Source organism: Danio rerio, chromosome 2 (genome assembly GCF_052040795.2).
Source record: "Danio rerio strain M-AB ecotype USA chromosome 2, GRCz13ab, whole genome shotgun sequence".
In the NCBI taxonomy this organism is placed as follows: domain Eukaryota; kingdom Metazoa; phylum Chordata; class Actinopteri; order Cypriniformes; family Danionidae; genus Danio; species Danio rerio.
Window position 1 is genome coordinate 33039834 of NC_141022.1, and position 23050 is coordinate 33062883.

Here is a 23050-nt window from a genome sequence, read left to right on the forward strand (position 1 = left end):
GCTAACCGGCCACTTTATTAGGTACACCTGTCCAACTGCCCGTTAACACAAATTTCTAATCAGCCAATCACATGACAGCAACTGCATTTAGGCATGTAGACTTGGTAAAGATGATCTGCTGCAGATCAAACTAAGCATCAGAATGGGGAAGAAAGGTGATTTAAGTGACTTTGAACGTGTCATGGTTGTTGGTGCCAGACGGGCTGGTCTGAGTATTTCAAAAACTGCTGATCTACTGGGATTTTTACGCACAACCATCTCTAGGGTTTACAGAGAATCATCCAAAAAAGAAAAAATATCCAGTGAGTGGCAGTTCTGTGGCCGCAAATGCCTTGTTGATGCCAGAGGCCAGAGGAGAATAGCCAGACTGGTTCCAGCTGATAGAAGCAACATTAACTCAAATAACCACTCGTTACAACCGAGGTATGCAGAAGAGCATCTTTAAATGCACAACACATCGAACCTTGAGGCAGATGAGCTACAGTAGCAGAAGACCACACCGGGTGCCACTCCTGTCAGCTAAGAACAAAAAAAATAAGACTACAATTTGCACAGGCTCAACATAATTGGACAATGGAAGATTGGGAAAACATTGCCTGGTCTAATGAGTCTCGATTTTAGCTGGAACATTCGGATGGTAGAGTCAGAATTTGGCATTAACAAAATGAAAGCACTGATTCATCCTGCCTTGTATTAATGGTTCAGGCTGATAGTGGTTGTGTAATGGTGTGGGGGATACTTTCTTGGCCCACTTTGGGCCCATAAGTACCAATTGATCATCATGTCAACGTCACAGCCTACTTCAATCCATCCCTTCATGACCACAGTGTACCCATATTCTGATGGCTACTTTCAGCAGGATCACATAAATGGATCATTTCAGGATCATCTCAGATTGGTTTCCTGAACATGACAAAGAGTTCACTGTACTCAAATGGCCTCCACAGTAACCAGAACTCAATCCATTAGAGCACCTTTGGGATGTGGTGTGGAGATTCGCATCATGGATGTGCAGCTGACAAATCTGCAGCAACTGCGTGATGCTATCATGTCAATATGGACCAAAATCTCTGTGGAATATTCCCAGTATTGTTGAGTCTATGCCACGAAGAATTAAGGCAGTTCCTAAGGTAAAAGGGTGTCCAACTCAGTACTAGTAAGTTGTATCTAATAAAGTGTGTATTCTTTTTTTTTTTTTTTTTTCAAATGGCTACAGAACAAGTCACTGGGACTTGACTATTTAACATAACTTGCATAGGTAAGCCTTTAAATTGCACTTAAAGCTGAATCTTGTAGTATCTTGCAAAATACCTTGTAAATTTTTTGTACTATTTTCAGAGAAAATACTAAATAAATTTGTTATTAAAAATATTTTTAACCTTTATGTTTAAAAATGTGTTAAAAATATTTCTGCATTAAACTATTTAAATAGATAATATAAATGGATCATCTAACCAACTGTGAAAGCACATACCAAATGATTAATTATAAGTGTAAAACATGACAAATCAATATGCATTTCTGGCATGAGGCAGTGAAATCAGACAGAACATTAACAGCTGCCCTGTGTCTCGCTCTACATCGCCTCCTTGTGGATGTTTGGAAGAGCTCAAAGCAAAAGAAACGCCTCTGTCCATGTTTATCTTCCAGCACACACCTCTCTATCTGCAGCTCACGCTGACATCCATTAGTGGCTTCATGATTCGTCTGAGGGCCAGTTTCTGTGTTTGAAGTGAAGCGCTAAAGGAAACGAGTGCACCGTGTCAACCGCCAGCACTTCATGATTACACTTTCAATGTCAACAGATGGACTGCTGATATAATAGCATTCTTCCATAACTAGGTTAATAAGAGAATTTGAGCATGATGTAAAGTACTCATGCACTCTGTCAGAAGGATTTTTAAAGGATTAAAAAAGGAAATTAAGAGGAAAGCATTGAATGGTATACCACTGTACGGTGGCCTTTGCTGGTTATGTAATACTGTGGGAAAAAGAAAACTAAGGATTAAAAAAAAAAACTTTTGAATAATATTTTTTCCTATTTTTGCTTTCATGTTTTACTTTAAAAGCATGGAATTCCTAATGGGGATTTGTAATTTAAAATATTTTATAAAATGTTTTTTGATTTATGTGTAGTCTCATAATTATTTATATTAGTTTAGGGTAATTAGGTAAGTTATAGTATAATGATGGTTTGTTCTATAGACTATCAAAAACAACATACCCTAAAGGGATTAATAATTTTGACCTAAAAAATTAAAAATAGCTTTTATTCTAGACAAAATAAAACAAATAAGACTTTCTCCAGAAGAAAAAAAAAAATATTATCACACATACTGTATAAAATCCTTGCTCTGTTTAACATCATTTGAGAAATATAAAAAAAAAGGAAAAAAATCAGGGGGGCTAATAGTTATATTTTATATATATATAGACTACATATAATAATAAAAAAGATTATTATATATTTAGTTTAGTAGATAATTACTTCAAATATGACATAAAATGTACAATTGTAGTCAGTTTTGACTATTTTGTCTTAATTATTTTGAATATAAATATTTAAAAGGTTTAAGATAAAAAAAATGACACTAATTATTATGACAGAATTTATAATTGATCATTTAAGTCTGTTATTAGAGAAAGTCATCGGACCTCAAAACTGAAATTCTAATTGTTTTATTTAGATTTTTCTTTTTCTTAAAACTTCAAATTTGTTATGTTTATTTATTTTAGGTCTTGTTTGATAGTTAGAAACATTGTTATCTCCACAAGAGCTTGTACGATTTTGTATCAATGCATTAATAAAGCATAGTCAATTATAGAATATGATATCTTACTGGTGTCATTTGTTGGCTTGGCGTGCTTGACATGTTAAGTGGTGATAAAACACAAAAACAAACAAGAAAAAGTGAATCCCTATGAAACCTCACTAAACGCTTACAGTTCATTTATTTGGGGGGTCATAGATCGCGAACTTAACAACTTAACGTGTGTTAACTCACACATCATCTCGCTCTCACATTACTCTTGTACTCAACAGTTACACTGGTTGCCTGTTAAGCCACGCATCGATTTTAAAACCTTGATTTTAACTTATAAAGCTGTTCACAGTTCTGCTCCTGATTATATAAGTGATCTTATATCTACCTCCTCTTCCTCTTGTAATCTACGTTCCGCTTCGGGGCTTGTTTCAGCCTCGTTGCAAACTTAGCACCATGAGGTAGGGCATTCTCTTATCATGCACCTAAATTGTGCACCCCACAAACATCAGGAATGCCAGTTCCCTGTACTGTTTTAAGAAACTTCTTAAATCTCATCTTTTTATTATTGCTTATAACTTATGAGGCTTTCTTTTAATCTGTATTTTTTGTTATTATTATCATTCTTACCTTTTGTGTATTTCATGTTCCACTGTGTTTTGATGCTCTAGTTAGAGCTTTGAGTCTGAGAAAATTCATTATTATAAACACTTAGCATTCTTACAGTTATTTAGATTCTATAACTTGATGTTAAACAGGTAAATTGTCCACTTATATATAGTGTTAAATGTCCTATCAGGTAAATGCCCAATTATAAACTTTGACCCTAGTGAAGTTGAATGTAAACATCGTTGTAAAATGGCTTTAACGTTACTTGTGATTTTGTAAATATTTATTGCAGCGGCAAAAATTGTTGAGGTCATCTTGAAGTATTGCACGATAAGTCAATATATTGATTGTTGTGACAGGCCTACGTCTGATTTGGTTATTGAATTACCAAACCTGCAGTGTATTAATACTATACAGTAATTGAGATCATTGTAAAGACTGTCGGAAAGCTGTGGAAATTTGCTGCTCCATCTTGGGTCGCATCTGTTGCTGGATCACAGACCGCTCCTCATGGCATTTAAGCTTGACCTGAAAAAGTTTGTGAGACAAATCTGATGCAAATCCATGGTTTGTGCAAAGACTTGTTTGCTGGCAGAAGATTAGCACAGAGAGTCATGCTGAAGCGTGGTCTGCGCCGAGTCTTCTCACTGATTTAAAGCAAAACATTGCTTGACTGTCTTACAGAAACGTTTACATTTGTAATTGACGTATTGTAATTGAAGGCAGTTGTCAGATAATGTCATCAGGTCAAAATGTGATAATGTGAAGCAATTTCTGAAAAAAATATATACATTAGTTATTACTTGATGTGGATGGTTCATTCCACTGTGACGATCCCTGATAAATAAGCGACAAAGCCGAAGGAGAATGAATGAATGAATGAACGAATGAATGAATGAATGAACAAAGGAATGAACGAACGAACGAATGAATAAATGAAAGAATTGCTTGATGTCATAGTGGGACTTTCTTTGTAAATGTGTATTATTTATCCTGACACTTTATAAAAAAACACTGATGTTTATTTCCATAAACATTTTTTAAACTAAACTCAACTGCTTATATCCTTTTTAATATAAGTAAGTCCATGTTTTATCCATATTTCTTATTTATAGAAGCCTCAGTGAAATTAATAAAGTGCTCTTCTCTGTCTCCAGTATCATCATGTATCACCACCTACAAGAAGACTCCTCCACCAGTTCCTCCCCGCACCTCCACCAAACCCTTCATCTCCATCACCGCTCAGAGCAGCACAGAGTCTGCGCAGGATGCCTATATGGACGGTCCCGGGACGAGGGGTGAACCTGTGCTCCACTCCGGCCTGAGTAATTCCACTGAGAGTATTGACAGTATGAAGGCGCTGACGGCAGCCATAGAGGCGGCCAACGCTCAGATCCACGGCCCCGCCAGTCAACACGTCAGCAACAGCACCATGACCATCAGCACTGCCCCGCCCTCACCACTTCCCCTGCCTGTGCCCGTGCCTGTCCCCATTCCCATACCAGCCCTGGAGGACGTCCGACGCGATGTGCTCAGGAAGAGCAGGTGCCTTTCTATTGGCATTCAGGTGAGTCAGAAGTAGGGTACTTCAGTAGCACTGTAATACTATGGCTACAACATACTGGCGGTACATCTGAGATTTGTAAATGGTAGTATCGTCAATAACGGTTCAACAATAGTTGATAGCATGTGGAAAAGACACTAAAATGCTTACACATTTGTGCCAGCAAATAATCAATAGACTACTTTATTGTAATTGTAACACTCTGTTCCACTGATGCTTCAAACACACATCCGAATCTGTTCATTTCTGTTCCTGTGAATATGATTTAACTACATTGTTAACTCACTGAAGTGAAATTTGTAATTACTTTGGATTCCTAACAGATAAGACTGAAAAAAAAATACAATAGATGAGAAAACCCCAAAATAGCAAGAGGAAACACTTAGAAAGCAATATTTTTACTAAATATTCTATTGAAAAAATCTCTTCTTGTAACTAATTTTGTTTGACTTAATTTGTATCTTAATTTAATGTATTTTTGTTGGTCAGTTATCTACAAAATAACCATAAAAACAAATACCATTTGAAGTGAAGTGACGTGCGTCAAAAGCAAAATATACTTGGTATCGTAATACTTCAGCTGGTATAGTATTATGGCATAATTTGGTGGTATCGTGATAACCCTAGTCAAAAGTGCTCTTTTTATCTACAGTAGTAGTAATATCCACTTATACCACAGCCATATCACCCTGCAGCCCAAGACTGGGTTACTCACTGAAGCTAAGCAGGGCTGAGCCTGGTCAGTATCTGGATGGGAGACCACATGGGAAAACTAGGTTGCTGTAGGAAGTGGTGTTAGTGAGGCCAGTAGGGGGCATTTAACATGCAGTCTGTGTGAGTCCTAATGCCCGAGTAAAGTGAAGGGGACACTATACTGTTAGTGAGCACCATCTTGCAGTTGAGATGTTATACTATGGTCCTGACTTTTTGTGGTCATTAAAAATCCGATGGCACTTCTTGTAAAGAGTGGCGGTGTTACCCCGGTGTCCTGGCCAAAATCCCTATATCAGCCTTTACTGATCATGGCCTCCCAAATATCACCATCCACCAAATTGGCTCTATCACTGTCTCTCCACTCCCTCTATAGCTGATGTGTGGTGAGCGCACTGGTGCCTTTGTCCTACACAATACTCACTTACTTATGGTGTTCATTTAATGTAAACAACAGTAAACTTTTTTTTTTATGTTTGGAAAAAAAGTAGCATGTTCTGCTCACCAAGGTTGGGGTTCCTTAGCAGAAATAAAGGGTAACACTGCTCCATTAGTTAATGTTAGTTAAGATTTTTGCTAACATTAACTAAGCATGAATAATCATGTAAAGCATTTATTAATCATCTTTAACATTAACTAATGCATTAACATCCAACATTTTGCTTGTTAACTAGTTAATTTAACTTAAATAACATTAATTAATGTTAACAATCATGAATAAATACCATGTTAAATATATTAATAATAGCTTGTATTGTGCATTAGTTAACATTAACTAATGGACCATTACTTTAAAGTGTTACCAAATAAAGTTCAAATTGCGAAAAGATTAGTTGTAGTAGTTGTTCTTGTTGTTGTTTATTTCTATAGCACATTTTTTACAACACAACAGTGCCCAAAGTGTGGAACACAATCAATACTAATTAAAATAACAAATCAAACAGCACATACATAACAACCTGAACACAAGACAAACCCCTCATCATTAAAAAGTCTTAAATACTGAAGAACAAAGATCCAGTTTCAGAAGGTTTATTTTGTTTTCTGATTAAATGTTTAAAATGTAATCTATTCCTGTGGTTCAAAACATCATTAGTCTGGTTTGTAGTGTCACATGATCCTTTAGAAATTCCTATAGATGGTCTAATGTTGGAATCCAGGGTTGCACCAAAATGAATATTCTGGGCCAAAACAGAAATCAAATATTCTGGACACAAAATTGAAGTTGCTTTGTAATAGTTTTATTAAAAAATAAGTAAGAATTGTGTGATAATTTTTAAATGTAACTTATTAACTTGAATTATACAGATAAAGAAACGTCTGTAAATAAAATAATCACGTTTGGTAACACTTTAAAAAATAGGTCCATTAGTTCATGTTAGTTAATGGGATTACTATCATGAACAAACTATTAGTAATTCATTTGTTATGGCATTTATTCATCTTTGTTAATGTTAGTTAATGTTGTTTAGGTCAAATTTAAGTTTAAATTAATTCATGGTGCATTAAGTAATGTTAACAAGCACGATTATGGACATGAATAATGCATTATTTAATGTTGAACTATGATTAATGGATGCTTTGCGAGATTATTGATACTTAGTTAAGGTTAGTAAGTACATTAACTAATGGACCATTATATACAAGTGCTACCTCACATTTTAGTGACAGTGGTTCAGTTGAGAGGCGCCATTTTAACATTACCATAATAGTTAAGTAGCATTATTGCAAACAGCAGGAACAAGAATAGTCCATTAAAATGTTTTTCAGCATTTGGTTTGTACAACAACAATGAATGGGTTTCATAGCACAGTGTTTTCCTTATGCAGTGTGAAAGCCACACAGTGATTACTTCTGAAAGAGTGAGTGAAAACAGCACACTGAACATTGCACAGTTACGCCTTTTAATCATCTTTCATGTTAAGCCATTTTTCACATTTTCACTAAAAACTGAAAATGTAATTTTGGGTCAGTAATTTTTGTGATGGCCATAATTTCATCCCTTTTGGAAGATTTTTTGTGATACATTTTCCTTTTTTTTTTTTTTTTTTTTTTTTGAATTCTTTGATTAAAAAGGGTTCAAAATCAAAGTATAAATGTCTTAAGTTTCACTCTTAAACAATTTAAAGTGTCCTTGATTAAAGGGACACATTTTGAATGATACCTTTGAATGGTACTGTATGAGTTTCTAGCAAAACAGTATTCAACACATAATAATAAGAAATGTTTCTTGATCAAAATAGCATCATACTGTTTTAGAATTAATTCTTAGAGATTATCTGACACTAAAGACTAAAATAATTATGCTAAGAACTCAGCTTTAAATCATAGGGATACGTAAAATGACATAATAACAAATAAAAACTACATTCATCAATAAAACAGTTAATATAAATAGTAATGATATTTCACAGTTTTACAATTTTTAATATATTTTTCATCAAAAATATCTGGCGTTTGTAAGCAAAATATGCTTCTTTAAAAAAAATAGTGTAGATCCTTAAAATAACACCTATTCATACAAGTCATGCACAAGCTTGGCTTTTTATTTCAATACACAAACCCATGCTATAGATGTTTCTTCAAATGTGTGTGAATAAGGTTTAGTGTATTATGTGTTTAAACAGGTGGACGGCCCAGAGGAGCAGGAGCTGGAGGACCAGTCCAAGTTCCAGTCAGTGGGCGTTCAGGTTGAAGAGGAGCATGGGTGAGCTTATGGCCCTATTTACATCTAGTATTCAGATGCATTTTTGCTAAGCTACTTACAAAGTGTTAAATACTTGACAATGCATTTGACTGTATTGCTTTCACAAATGTTTTATGTGGTAAAATGTGTTCAAATAGCCACTAAAGACTACATGCTCTCCATATGCTGACCTACTTCTTAAGCGTAACATGATATGTTATTGATGAGCACTAACCAAATGGGATTTAAACTGTTGTTTAAAATCATAAGTTTGGTTTGAAGGTAGAAACATGTTCTGATTTAAACATAAACGCACAGTGTTCTGTGTAGTTTTGCAGCAATAAGATCATAAACTAAATCTGCTTTACTGTGTAAAACTTCTTTCAGTGTGTAAATTGCATGGACATATTTAATAATACTACATCAAAACATAAAAGATACAATCATAGAGCCTCCACTCAAGGAAATCCATTAAGGCTGGACAAAAGAGATAGATTGAAATAACATGAAAACGTGTTGTCTGCCTGTGATCAGATTCAAAACAAATGCAATAAAGGTGTAAACAGGGCCCATCTATATTCTCTTAAACAGCTGTTTTAGGTAATGTTTTGCTATTTCAAAGACAAATAGCATCAAAAATCAAAAACTCAAGCTATTTGATTGGTAAAATGTTACATTTCAAGTCTTTACATGCAGTATATTTTGGTACATTAAAAAAAACATATTCCTGTGGTGGAGATGCCAAACAAAGTCCAAGAAGTCCAAGACAATTTTTCAGCCAAATGACATCTCAAAACCTGCCCAAAGGAATGAGAAGTAGCCCATTTTCCACTTGTGCAATCAGAGTCAATTTCTCTGTTCCTTACAAAAAGAAAGGTTTTCTATATCGTCTGCCCTATTTTGTAATACACCTACTTGTATATAGAGTATACATGTTAAAAGTATTGACTGACATTCCACACCACCATATAGTTTTACTCACTCACTTGCAGTTGTTTTGGGATGCCAGGTAAGTAAAATTACCTCAATAGAAATAATGTAAAACACAAAAAAGCTACCACTAGTATTAAAAAAAGTGTCTTTAAAATTATCTAGTAAAATATTATTTACTGTCATCTGTCACAACCTGACTCCCTTGCGTGTTTGTTTTCGTCATGTTCACCATGTGCTCCTTTGTTCCAGTTCCCGCCACTAGTTATGTTCATCTGTTCCACCTGTTCATTCCCTGTCTACAATCATTGTCATTAACCTCATGCGTATTTAAGTCCTTGTATTCAGTTCCTCCATTGTCTGGTTTTCTCACTACATCGATGTCTGTCTTCACGCTATGTTCTTCCTGTGTTCATATTCGTAAAGTCTTGTAAATAAATATACGTGTTTTGATAATCCTGAGATCCTGTGCCTTCTTCGAGTTAACCCAGGCATTACATCATGGCAAAGATAAAATAAATCAGTTATTATAATTGAGTTAATAAAACTATTATGTTTAGAAATTTGTTAAACAAAAGAAACTGGGAAAAATATAAACAGGGGGGCTAATAATTCTGACTTGAACTGTGTATATATATGTATATATATATATATATATATATATATATATATATATATATATATATATATATATATATATATATATATATATATATATATATATACATATATATATATATATGTGTGTGTGTGTGTGTGTGTGTGTGTGTGTGTGTGTGTATGTGTAAATATATATATGCCTAAATTGTAAAGTAACTCAAAGTTTTGAGTTATTATCACTTCAGAACAAATTCTTTTAAATTGAACAGTATTGAAAACAGAAAAAGCTATAAAAGTGCCAGTATAACGGAATATAATTTATTTTAGAATTTAACAGACTTTAATGTTGCTATAAACATTTATTTTAAGCATCAACTCTAAAAAGTCTTTATTTAAAGCAAAACTGGTGTGTGGGAAATGCGCAACACTCAGATGTCTTACCGTCTTTTAAAGAGTTTTATTCCTTTCTTGATGTTAATCACATTATATAAGATGCTTTGGAATATAAATTAGATGTTTAAAAGCATGACTTTTGTTATACAAAATATGATAATACTGTACTTATCATGGCCTTGATGTTTGTCAGTCCACTCTTTAATGCGGAGCTCCATCACTGCAGTTATATGGGCCATTTTGTGGACTGAGGCTGCATCAAATGTCTGTATAATGAGTAATAACAAGAGGTTTGTATACTCTGGTGCTGTATTTCCACTCAGTTCATATACTGGCTGTAAAACATGTCTGATCCATGTGCATTTTATCAAATTACTTCAATCTGAGATTAGTGGAAGTGCATATTGTTGCTTTCTGAAAAGTATTGTTTTATCTTGTTCAGCTGTACGCTGCATATGGCGAGCGAGTGCATTCAAATCACGGATTAAGAAAACTGTATTAGGGAGACACTTTCACTTTATTAAACTTATTGAACAGGGACAGGATTATCCCAGAGCACTGATGCTCAAAAACTGCCTAGCTAAACAGTATTTTTAGGCACTGTGCAGACGTGCTTCTGACGTTGCAAACTACACAGTAAACAACAGATTATACTGCATCCTAAAAGACCTACATGTTGGTTTGGATAAGACTATGCTACATTTCATTGTGACAGACACAAGCAAAAGCTCTTTCATTAGATATTGTGGAGCATCACTATTAAAGAGCAGCATGTTTATTTTATTGCTGAAGTGTTGACAGGAATAGAGCTTTAAATGAGGCTTTTTTAAATCCATTTTTCATGTCTGCAAAGTTAATTTATTAAATTAGCACTTGCTGTATGCTTTATATGAGCCTCTTTTGTGGGTCGCTTAAGTGGTGCTGTTTGTCTTCTAAATAAATTGCTGTTAATGATGTTAGAGTGCAAAGAGAATCTCAAACCAGTTACTAATGTGGTATAAGTGGTGTTTATGTTGACAGTAGATGGCTCATTTTTTGAGATTGAGCCTGTGACTAATGTTTATGGGTCAGTGTCAAGGCCACTATAAAAAATGAAAATAATAATAATAATAATGATAATAATAAAAAAGGACAGAAAGCATGTCTAACTTTAAAAAAAATATTTTCTAAATAAAAAATAAAGAAGATTATGTATTTATACACACACACATACTTGTATATGGTTTGTGAGGCATAATGGATGTTTCCCAGTACTTGGTTGCAGCTGGAAGGCCATCAGCTGCGTAAAACATATGCTGGATAAGTTGGCGATTCATTCTGCTGTGGGGACCCCAGAATAGTAAAAGGACTAAGCTGAAGACAAATTAATAATTGAAAAACACCCCTTTAATTATGATTTTGAAGTGTTTTGGACACAAGGCATGTCCTCATAAACCAATTTAATAATAAACACCAAAATCAATTGTGTCCTCTTCAATACGAATATATATATATATATATATATATATATATATATATATATATATATATATATATATATATATATATATATATATATATATTTTTTTTTTTTTTTTTTTTTTTTTTTTTTTGTATATATTCACAAATACATATGTACATACATACATACATATATACAGTGCTTAGCATGAGTACAGCCAATTTTAAAAATGAGTATTTTTCTCCGTTTTGCAGTGAATAGATGCATTTAAACAAAACACATTTATGTATTAATTAGAATTATATTTTAGTCACCAAACATATTTAAAAATTGTAACATAATGCAATTAATTTTAAGCAAAATACTGCAAAAAATTGCAACCTACAAAATTTTAACTAGATTTTTATTTTTATTTGCTGCTTTAGATTTTTTTCTCTTTTTAAATTTTTTGTTTATTATTTTCTTACAACATAAATTTGGGTGTATTAGTTTTTGGACCATTATTGTAAGGTATTTTGTTAAATAAGCTGCAGATTTGGCTTCAGTACTGACTAATCTAATGTATACGCACAAATATAAAATAATGTAGAGCTTCTTATTAAAAACATACATTTAAAACAGATCTGTGAGGGGTGTACTTATACATTTGAAGTCAATTATTAGCCCCCTTTTATTTATTTATTTATTTATTTATTTATTTATTTATTTATTGTTTTAAAAACTTTCCAAATGATGTTTAACAGAGCAAGGAAATGTTTTACAGTATGTCTGATAATATATTTTTTTCTGGAGAAAGTCTTATTTGTCTTATTTCATATAGAATAAAAGCAGCTTTTCATTTAAAAAAAAAAAACATTTAAGGTCAAAATTATTAGACTTTTTAAGCTATAAATTTTTGTTGTACAATAACTTGCCTAATTACCTTATGCTGCCTAGTTAACCTAATTAACCTAGTTAAACCTTTAAATGTCACTTTAAGCTGTGTAGAAGTGTCTTGAAAAATATCTAGTCAGATATTATTTACTGTCATCATGGCAAAGATTAAATAAATCAGTTATTAGAAATGAGTTATTAAAACTATTATCTTAGAAATGTGTTAAAAAATCTTCTCTTCCTTAAACAGAAATTGGGGGTGGGGGGGAATAAACAGGGGGGCTAATGATTCTGACTTCAACTGTATGTGCTGAGCACTGTACATGCATACAATATTGTATACATTAATCCAAGCTCAAAGGTATTATAAGTCAGTATTTCATGTTGATAATTTCAGCATGTTGAGTTGAACCTCTTGACTTTTCCCTAATGGTTGAACTAAAATAAAAATAAAAAACTTATTCTCTTGAGTGATTATTTTCTATATTTTAATTCTGGTTTTAAGATTTAGTTATTCATTACGATATCAGAACAGTGTATCCAGATTTTATTCAGTCTATACCTCTCTAAATATCATCAAAATTAATGTTAATGCAGAAACAAAACCCTTTTCATCATAGACGAGTTCATAGTCACTCAGTGTTTATAATGTGTCAATATTCTAATGTTTTTCTTTCTTTGTCTTTTATTGTTGTGTTTGTCAGTCACCGGCGGTTTATTCGCTCTAACAGTGTGACGACAGCAGTTCAGGCTGATCTGGATACTCCAGACTACACCCCGGCGGACTCTCCGGTCACAGATTTCCCCGCTGCGGGCTGTTTGTCCCGGCAGTACTCGCGAGACGCCGCCACCTCCACCGTCAGCATCCAGGGCTCAGGGAATCACTATCATGCCTGCACCTCTGACGACTATGAGGATGTTGGTTTCGACCCCTCCATCCTGCCTCCACCAGACCCCTGGATAGACAGCGTCATAGAGGACTCTCTGGAAGTGGTGGGCCGCTCGGTGTGTCAGCGTGATGGCCGTTGGTTCCTCAAGCTGCTGCAGGCTGAGACCGAGCGCATGGAGGGCTGGTGCAGACAGATGGAGCATGATGAAAAGGAGAACAAGATGCCCGATGAAGGTGAGTGAGAGACCAAAGTTACCCATATTGCCCTTTTGGAGTCTTTTAGCACTGTTATTCAACAGCTTTTTTAAGCAAGCATCCAGAATACACAATCTTTGGGTCCTATCATACACACGGTGCAATAAGGCACAAGACATGTATGGCGTGATTTGTTGCTATTTTCAGATCAGTGCAACCCTAATTTTCACATTTTAAACAACGTTGTTTAACTAGCAAATTCATTTGTGCCAGTTTGTGGACTTATGGGTGTTAAGGTGGTGTGTTAAGGCGCCATTGACCAAATAAAACCTGGTCCAAAAAACAAAGTCCACAGCAAAGCACGTTAGATATGCGCCTATGCAGATTCAAACTCTTAATACACACAGGATGTACAGCAATACACAAATACCTTTACATTCCTTTGTAAAAATACCTTTACAAAACATATTAAAGGATTAAAATATTACGACAATTATTGTTTTTTACATAAATATAAAAAACACTGCCTCAATGCCTTCTTTCATGGCTTTTTTTCAGTTTATTCATGGCATTTTGCACTTTTATTATAATGTTATTATTATTTATTATGTGCATATTTATATTTGTTTTAATAAAAACTAGTTTAGATTTGTCCACCTGTCAAGTTTTGGAGACGTCTGCATCTCCATATGGGGCACAAGAATAGGACGTGTGTTTGGATAAAACTCAGTGGTTTGACCACACTTCGTTATTATTGTTCATTTATTCGTTTGCTGAAAATCAGAGCTGAATTTAGAAATAGTTTTAAAACAAATCTTTGCGCTAAACAAAATAAATTTAAATATGTAGACTAAAGGATGTCTTCAAGGGAGTGCGTACGACACTGTTTCCTTATCCGCGAAAGAAAAGGAGTGTAGAGTAAAAGTAAAATAAAGAGAAAGTAAAAAGGCTGAATGGAGGAGGCTCGCTTTTTATCTTCGCGCTGCAGAATGGTCTGTTTTCTTGCTAGTGAAGCATTTAGGTTTTCCTTTTACAAAGTCCACCATGAAAATTGCAAATGCGCCATGACGCCACGCAACTGAGATGAAATTCTAATTGGTTTAATGTATATACTGCTCAAAACACACCCATAACTCATTAAGAGAATAAGCACTGTTAGACCATGCGCCGGGGTGCAAAGTGTAGTTTTCCATCTTTAAAATAGCGAAAGTGGATTTGGACATGCCCTTAATGCTTTTTGCACCATGCAATTTAGAATTTGCACCTACATCGTTAAAATAGAGCCCTTTGTTTTATTGCACTGAATCTGAAGAACTTTTTTTTTTTAATGTGATTAACTCAAAACTAGTTTTTCTGAAGAACTGAACCAAAAATCTCAGCTTCAATTGCGCATAATGTAAAAAGTAATATGTTCATTTGGTCATTGTAATCATACAATTTTCAAGTGTTGTAAAATATTTGGTGTATTGTTTATTTTTGGATTTATGTGGTGGGAACAAGAGGTATCCACTTTGTAAAAAATAAAAAAAAAATTTTTTACTGTTATACAGTATGTAAAAAGCACAATCGTGTTTATGTAATTACAAGGTCCACACTGAATCTGCGAGCACAGAAAACCACAGATTATGGAGTCTATTTATTTACTTGTGTAAATGTGTGTAAATGTATATTTATTCAGTTTGTAAATTAATTTCAGTAATATTATTGACTAATATGAAAATGTTCATATGATTTTGTTAAATGTTAAAATGTCGAAAAACACCTTTTTTTAAGTACAGAAATGAACTGATGTCAGTACTTTGTGTTCATTGTACTAGAGTACATTGTGCCCGATTCTTTACAGATTTTTTACCTTGTAAATGTCAATTACATCTGATAAACAACAGAGAATTTTTTGCAGTACCACAAAGAATGTCTGACAGCTGTTAATTGAATCGGCCCAGTCTGCACTCGTTTTCTGCCCCCTGCTGGACATTTTGCTCCTTGCACTATTTGTCTGAAGTTCTGAGAAATGACAATATCTCATAATTCACTATAGTTTCTCCTTCTTTTAAAAACCATAATAGAGTTCATATCCTTTGTGAACTCTGTCAAGTCTCCAAGCAAACTTAATAACTTGTCACCTTGAATTTATAAGGTTCTATCTGACATGTTTACATAATCTGTGATTTATTTGCATTGTCATTTTTTTCTTTCAATATCTCGAAACAATGTAGAGATAAACTTGCAATTCAAAAGTGAATAATTATTTTCTAGTGCTCTAGAGTTATAATGGGTACATTTAACGCTTACCTGTTTGTTTTGTTTGTTTTTTAGTCCTGGGGAAGATCCGCGGTGCAGTAGGAAGTGCACAACTGCTTATGTCTCAGAAGTTTCAGCAGTTCAGGGAGCTGTGTGAGGAAAATTTGGTGAGTAATAATGACGATAATTACCTTTCAACAGTTTGAGATCATTTTTGTAAGACATTCATCATCACAATATGAAGAAACAATAATACAAAAATTCTGTGAGCATGAAATCAGCAAATCAGAATTTCAGAACTATACTGATAACAATACTAATAACAATACTAATTTGACAATTTCTACAGAAACACTGAAGATTAAAGTAATTATGCTGAAAAATCTCGTATAAAAATATAGGAAAACAGAAAACATGTATTTTAAATTGCAAAAAATATTTCATAATATTCCTGTTTTTATCAAATAAATAGTTCAGCCTATGAGACTTATTTTATGAATATTATCCAAAAAAAAAAAATGTTGAATGGTATAAGAATGTATATTTTATGCTGTGGATCTCGAAAAGAGCAAGCATAATATGAGAATGGAGCTCCACAAAAATTTTAAAACTTCTCTTTCAGGGCCAGTCAGATGTTTAGAAACCACATCAAGTATATTAACATATCATCTTTTTGTTATTCCGCTTGGCTCAGCAGAACCCAAACGCTCACCCACGGCCTGTGGCTCAGGATCTCGCTGGATTCTGGGACATGCTTCAACTTTCCATCGAGAACATCAGCTTAAAGTTTGACGAGCTTCACCAGCTCAAAGCCAACAACTGGAGGCCCCTCGACCCCCCTGAGCGAAAGGTACAGCAAACTTGCAGAATTAGCCTGGAATCACTGACAAATGAAGAACATGAATGGAGACATACAGACACCTGGGCGAATGACAACATTGCGTTTTTTCATTCATATGCATGATCTGTTGCTTCTGTAGTGTGCTTTTATGCATCCTGGGGATGGCAATGGCAATAACAAACCTTCAAAATCCACAATATTTTTGTGGATTAATATAAATGTGCCCAAGTAGCAATGTGCCCAAAGGCAGTCATATTGTGGTGATGTTAATAGTATGTAAAATATAATATAAACATTTAGAGAACATTCCTAAAGGGATAGATCAAATTAAAATGTTCTCAGATTTACTCACACTCAAGTGGTTCTAAACCTTTATGAATTTCTTTCTTCTGTTGAATACAAAACTAGATATTCTGAAGAATGTTTGGATAAAGAAAAGCCACTGACATTCATAGGAGGGACAAAAAAAAAAAAAACGATGGAAGTCAATGGCTGGAAAATAATTGAGAACTGGTGTACTATTTAAAGGGATGGTTCACCCCATATTTTAAATTCTGCCAATATTTACTCAACATTTACTTGTTTCATCTGTTGAATGCAATAAAGTTATTTAAAGATATGCTGGTCACCTATTGACTTCAACAGTAAAAAAAAGATACTATGGAAGCTGATGGGTGCCAGTAACCAGCATTCTTCACAGTAAATTCTTTGTTTTTTAGCAGAGGAGAAAAACCCATAAAGGTTTTTAAAACTACATGAGGGAGAATAAATAATGAAGGATATTTTATTTCATTTTTGGGTAAAATATCCCTTTAATGAAAATCCTGGTTGTTTGATTTGGTGTGACTGTGCGTTTAAGAGAATAATCAATACCTAACAACCAATATCTATAGAAATCATGAAAATTATTTATGTTGTTTTTTGCTAAGGACCACAGTTTGAACAAAAAAAATCTCCTTTTACTAACTAACAGTAGATTTAAATCTTTTGGGTGAAATATCCCTTTGGAGTTCTTACATTGTAAAAAAAAATGCTGGGTTCTTGTAAAAAAAATAATAAAAAAACTATTTGTGTTGGAACATCATAAAGGAGTTAAGTTAACTTATTTGTTTTAACAAAAGTTAGCAAATTGAATATAAAACAATTACGTTGTCCTCAAAGAATCTCAGCAATGGTGTTGTTTCAGTTCATTTTAAATAAGTAGATTAAACAAACATTAAAAATGAGTGTAAAATGTTTAATAAAAACAATCAAAGCAAAAAATACTCACTAAAACTAACCTTATGTGTATAAACGTATAGTTTGAAAAATGTTCAAAATCAACCTATTCAATAACATTCCAATCAATCGCAGCAAGAAAACTGAACATTTTAAGATTTTAGAAAGCTTCCAAATCACTGTTGTACTGGCATTTCTAAAAGCTGGGCCTTGCTCTCCTGTGCTTCATGTGGGTGTGTTGGTCTAATGTTTTTGTCAATGTTTCTCTCACTCACTCTTGGTTTCCTGACATCCTCCTCATGTTTGTTTTGTTTGTTTGTTTGACAGTGAGCTGTTTTCATCTGGCACGCACCATGGGGGCAGCGGCCCCCAACCTCTCACCCGCCGGGCCGCTCTCTTACCACACGCAGTCGGCCGCGGAAGCGTTAACACCGCTCCGTAACGCTCGCCGCGGCTGGCCTTAGCACTGTCTGTGTGCAGGTGTGCCATATTGCTGTCTCCGCTCGTCTTTCTCCGCCCGCCGTGGCGGCTAATTGACTGTTTGTCGTCCCTGTCCAGGAGAGAAGGCTGCCTCCCCCAGTGCCAAAGAAACCCCCGAAAGCTCACCCTCCTCTGGCCAGAGACCGCTCGCTGGAGAGCACAGAGAAGCAGCGGCAGGAGGCCCGCAAGCGTTTGATGGCGGCCAAACGAGCTGCTTCAGTGCGCCAGAACTCGGCCACCGAGAGCGCAGACAGCATCGAGATCTATATACCTGAAGCCCAGACCAGACTATGAAACTGCCAAACATGAAAACACACTCTAACACCCAACTGCAGAGCACAACACGCCATACAGATCTATATTTGCCTAACGCTAAGACCATTGTAAATTCGGAGCGACACACACCAGCACCATGACAGCACAGTAGTAGTGATTAGGCCTTTTAAAAAATGACATATTTATCATTTCATGACTTTGGTCAGAACAAATAGCATATTTTATTTTAAGCCAATCAAAACGAAGCTGTGGGTTGTACTGTTTTGTAGTCAAGCTTCAAAAGCACTACAAATCCATACATTTCTTTTCTTTTTTTTTTTTCTGGCTGTTCTTTCTGAAGGAATCTCAGCCTAGGTAGTGTCTCCTTGTCGGTTGGTAACGCTATATCTTATTGTACAACTATTATCTGACAGAAAAAACTCAGCCTGTGACCTGGCAGTCAGCAAGATATAATCTTATTTCTTTTGACTGGAATAAAAGCATTTTTTTAAGTTCAATATTATTAGCCCCCTTAAGATTTTTTTTCTCTCAATACAGAGTAAACCACAATTGAACAATGACTTACCTAAATAAACTTGCCTACTTAACAAAAAAAATATTACCTTTGTAAAACAATTGAAAGATATAAATTTGTTACGGGTGTCTAATAAGTTTGGTCTAATAATTTTTACTTTTTCCCACGTGATAACAGAAACAAGGCATTAACAGAACAAGCCATTGTTCTCAGTCCTATTTCTTTTTAGTTTGGCTGTGAATTTATTATTAGCCTCCTTCTTTTTTTTTTGTTCTACCACTGTTGTCCATTATAATGAACTTACCTATCTTAATCAGCCTAATTAAACTAATAGGTCAGTTAACCCATTTACCTAACCTAGCCTTTAAAATGCACTTTAAGCTGAATATGGTATCTTACAAATTAACCAATCAAATATTATGTACTGTCATCATGGCAAAGACAGTAATTACAATATTAGAGAGTTATTAAAACGGAACAGTGTTGAGGCAAGTTCATTTTGAAAGTAATGCGTTACAATATTGAGTTACTCCCAAAAAAGTAACTAGTTTCGTTACTTAGTTACTTTTTATGTTAAGTTACATTACTTTTGTGTTACTTTGTGTGTGTGTGTTGCCTGGCAGAGGCTTAATCTCTTTCAGAACTTGCAGGTTTTTTTCTTCTTCTTCTCTGCATTTAACAACACACTGTATAAACTTCATTTACCTTTTAAAAAAACACAAAAAAAAATTATTGTAGGATAATGTTATCTTCTGAGAACTTCTTGACCCAAGAGCTATACATGCCGAAAATATTACAGATTAATGAAAGTTTAAAGCAATGCGCTTGGTACTTTTGTACTTTTTGTCTTATTAGAAAGTAAAATCACTGTCTGTTCAGATAATACTCTATTCCTTTACTTCCATGTGTTCAAAATAATGTGAATATTACCATCACAGTAATGCAAGGCTCTGCTGTCCTCCTTTCTGTCTGTTCCTGCATTTTCTTATTGCGTGCAGGATTCAACATGACTATGTTCTTTTTAAGTCAGTAATTTAATTTTTAAAAGCAAATGAACTGAACTAAATAGTAACTAACGTCTCGGGTTACGTATGTAACCATAGTTCCCCGAGAGGGAACGAGACACTGCGTCTAACCAGAACGCTAGGGGAACACCTCTTTTATACGCGTCTTGAAGCACATGTGAAATCAATCTAATGTAATTAAGCAGGTGTCGTCAGACCAGAGAGTATAAAAGCCTGTACTGAGCATTCAGTATCAACTTCGAATTTGCTTGAAAGAAGTAACAGGCAGAAGAGAGTATGGCGGAATACGCAGTGTCTCGTTCCCTCTCGGGGAACTATGGTTACATACGTAACCCGAGACGTTCCCCTTCTAGGGAACTTCAACACTGCGTCTAACCAGAACGCTAGGGGAACGCAATACCCACTAGGCCAGACTCACTGCTGACTGTGAACGCACACTACGCAGTGAGAATAGAGGACCCTGGTGAGGGGTCTACATCGAGTTGATAGTGACGCACAAATGTATGTGGAGTCGACCATCCTGCCGCCAAACAAATGTCAGAAAGGGCTGAGCCCGAAATAGAAGCTTTGGAGGCCCCGACAGCCCTTGTGGAGTGGGCCTTAACAAATTTAGGTGCAGGGCGTCCAGCAGCCTGATAGGTAAATGAGATAGTCTTAACTATCCAATTACTTATTGTCTGCTTATTTGCCGGACTCCCCCTTTTTGAGGGTCCGAAGCAGACCAGTAACTGTTCACTCTTTCTCCAGTTGATAACCCGGTTAACGTATGTATTCAGAGCTCTAACTGGGCAGAGTAAGTTTAACTTCTCTTGGTCCGACGACTGAAATGGGGGCGGGTGAAAGGCCTGTAGCACAGCAGGTCTCGCCACATGAGTGGGCACCTTAGGCACGTACCCCGGTCTGGGATAAAGAAAGGCTTTGGAGATGCCTGGAGCAAACTCCAGAAATGAAGGTGCAACCGACAAAGCCTGGAGGTCACCAACCCTTTTTAAGGAAGAAATAGCCAATAAGAAAGCTGTTTTTAGTGTCAGAAACTTATCTGACGCCTCCTGCAGTGGCTCAAATGGGGGAACAGAGATGCCCTCGAGCACCAATGTTAGATCCCATGTCGGTACCCTGTGTGTGCTGACAGGCCTTAGCCTTATGGCTCCACGAAGGAAGCGACGAATTAGCGGATCCTGTCCTAGTGACTCATCATCTAGGGGAGAACGGTAGGCCGCTATAGCTGACACGTACACTCTCAGAGTGGATGCAGCTAACCCAGCAGACAGGCGATCTCGGAGAAATTCCAGCACTGAGGCTACCTGGCAGCTGACTGGGTTCAGCTGGTGTTCTCTGCACCAAGCTGAAAAGAGAGCCCATTTTAGGGCATAAAGCTTCCTTGTGGAGGGAGCCCTGGAGCTTAGAATGGTCTGAGCAACCTCGGTTGACAGTCCATACTCTATGAGGTGGGCCCCCTCAGAGGCCACACCCACAGTTTCCACAGGTCGGGTAGGGGATGAAGTATCATTCCTCCCGCCTGGGACAGAAGGTCCCTGCTGATGGGGATCTCCCACGAGAGACCCGCCAGCAGGGCTATGAGGTCCGAAAACCAAATCCTGGTAGGCCAAACCGGGGCTACCAGCAGTAACTGTACTCAGTCTTGACGGACCCTCTCCAGGACTCCTGGGAGCAGAGCGATCGGGGGAAAAGCATACAGACGTAGCCTCGGCTATGTCTGAACCATGGCAACCAGTCACAGAGGGGCTGGATGCGAGAGAGAAAACCATAGTACGCAATGCGTGGTCTCTTGGGAAGCAAACAGGTCTACCTGCGCTTTCCTTAATCTTTCCCAAATGGACTCCACCACCTCGGGGTGAAGAAGTTTCCATTCCCTGGATCTCACCCCCTGCCTCGACAGGAGATCTGCTCCCATGTTCAGATGGCCCGGGACATACATTGCCCTGATGGACAGGATTTTGTTCTGGGCCCACAGGAGGATCCGATGTGCTAGTTTGCATAGCATTCGAGACTTCAGACCCCCCTGCTGGTTGATGTAAGCGACCACCAATGTGTTGTTCGTGCAGACTAAAACATGATGGCCCCTTAGATCTGGGAGAAAGTGTTTTAAGGCCAGAAACACGGCCATCATCTCCAGGCAGTTTATGTGCCAGTAATGATGATGTTCTCCCCATCGTCCCACTGCGGGAAGCCCCCTCAGGGTTGCTCCCCAGCCCGTTAGAGAAGCATCTGTCATAAGCATGATGCGATGACAGACAGCCCCCAACACTAGGCCCTGGGACAGGAACCAGGGCATTTTCCACATACTTAAGGCTCGAAGGCAGCGCCGCGAGACCTTGATCATGCGGATCAAGCCCGTTGCTCCCTAGCCCGTCAGAGAAGCATTTGTCATAGGCATGACGCGATGACAGACAGCCCCCAACACTGGGCCCTGGGACAGGAACCAGGGTATTTTCCACATACTTAAGGCTCGAAGGCAGTGCCGCGAGACCTTGATCATGCGGAAAGGATTCCCCTTGAGGGAAAATCCCCTGGATTTGAGCCACCACTGCAGGGGTCTCATGTACAGCAGACCGAACGGAATCACGCTGGCTGCTGCTGCCATGAGACCCAACAACCTCTGAAAGTGTTTCACAGTGATGAACTGGCCTAGTTTGACTCTGTGTACGGTTGACTGAATCGAAGCGATTCATGGCGGGGACAGACGTGCTCGCATCGTCATGGAGTCCCATAGCACACCTAAAGAAATGGTCGTCCTGGCTGGAACAAGCACACTTCTTGTGGTGTTTAACCGAAACCCCA

General features: G+C 36.5%; 2 protein-coding genes across 23 annotated transcripts in view; one reads left to right on the plus strand and one right to left on the minus strand.

Moving 5' to 3' along the window:
- The window catches only part of dlgap1a (discs, large (Drosophila) homolog-associated protein 1a), a 220382-nt gene that overhangs the window by 193794 nt on the left and 3538 nt on the right, over positions 1-23050 (plus strand). For 3 of the 14 annotated variants that reach the window (XM_087239898.1, XM_087239902.1, XM_087239900.1), the window contains exons 7-12: positions 4529-4938; positions 8274-8353; positions 13274-13692; positions 15970-16061; positions 16589-16744; positions 18281-19597. In XM_087239898.1, the coding sequence (XP_087096024.1) occupies positions 4529-4938; positions 8274-8353; positions 13274-13692; positions 15970-16061; positions 16589-16744; positions 18281-18283 (1160 nt within the window). In that variant the 3' untranslated portion in view covers positions 18284-19597. 14 annotated transcript variants of the gene reach the window in all.
- The window catches only part of si:dkey-188g12.1, a 75019-nt gene continuing 63816 nt past the window's right edge, over positions 11848-23050 (minus strand). For 2 of the 9 annotated variants that reach the window (XR_015478566.1, XR_015478561.1), the window contains exons 17-19: positions 16607-16777; positions 15946-16043; positions 11848-13639 (exon numbers count right to left, since the gene is read on the minus strand). Coding sequence is in view for 1 of the 9 variants with exons in the window: in XM_087240965.1 (XP_087097091.1) it covers positions 16764-16777 (14 nt within the window). In the remaining 8 variants the exon portion in view is untranslated. Of the gene's footprint in view, positions 13640-15945; positions 16044-16090; positions 16778-23050 lie in introns of those variants that run through there. The other 7 variants (XR_015478569.1, XR_015478564.1, XR_015478568.1 and 4 more) reach the window with 5 other exon arrangements.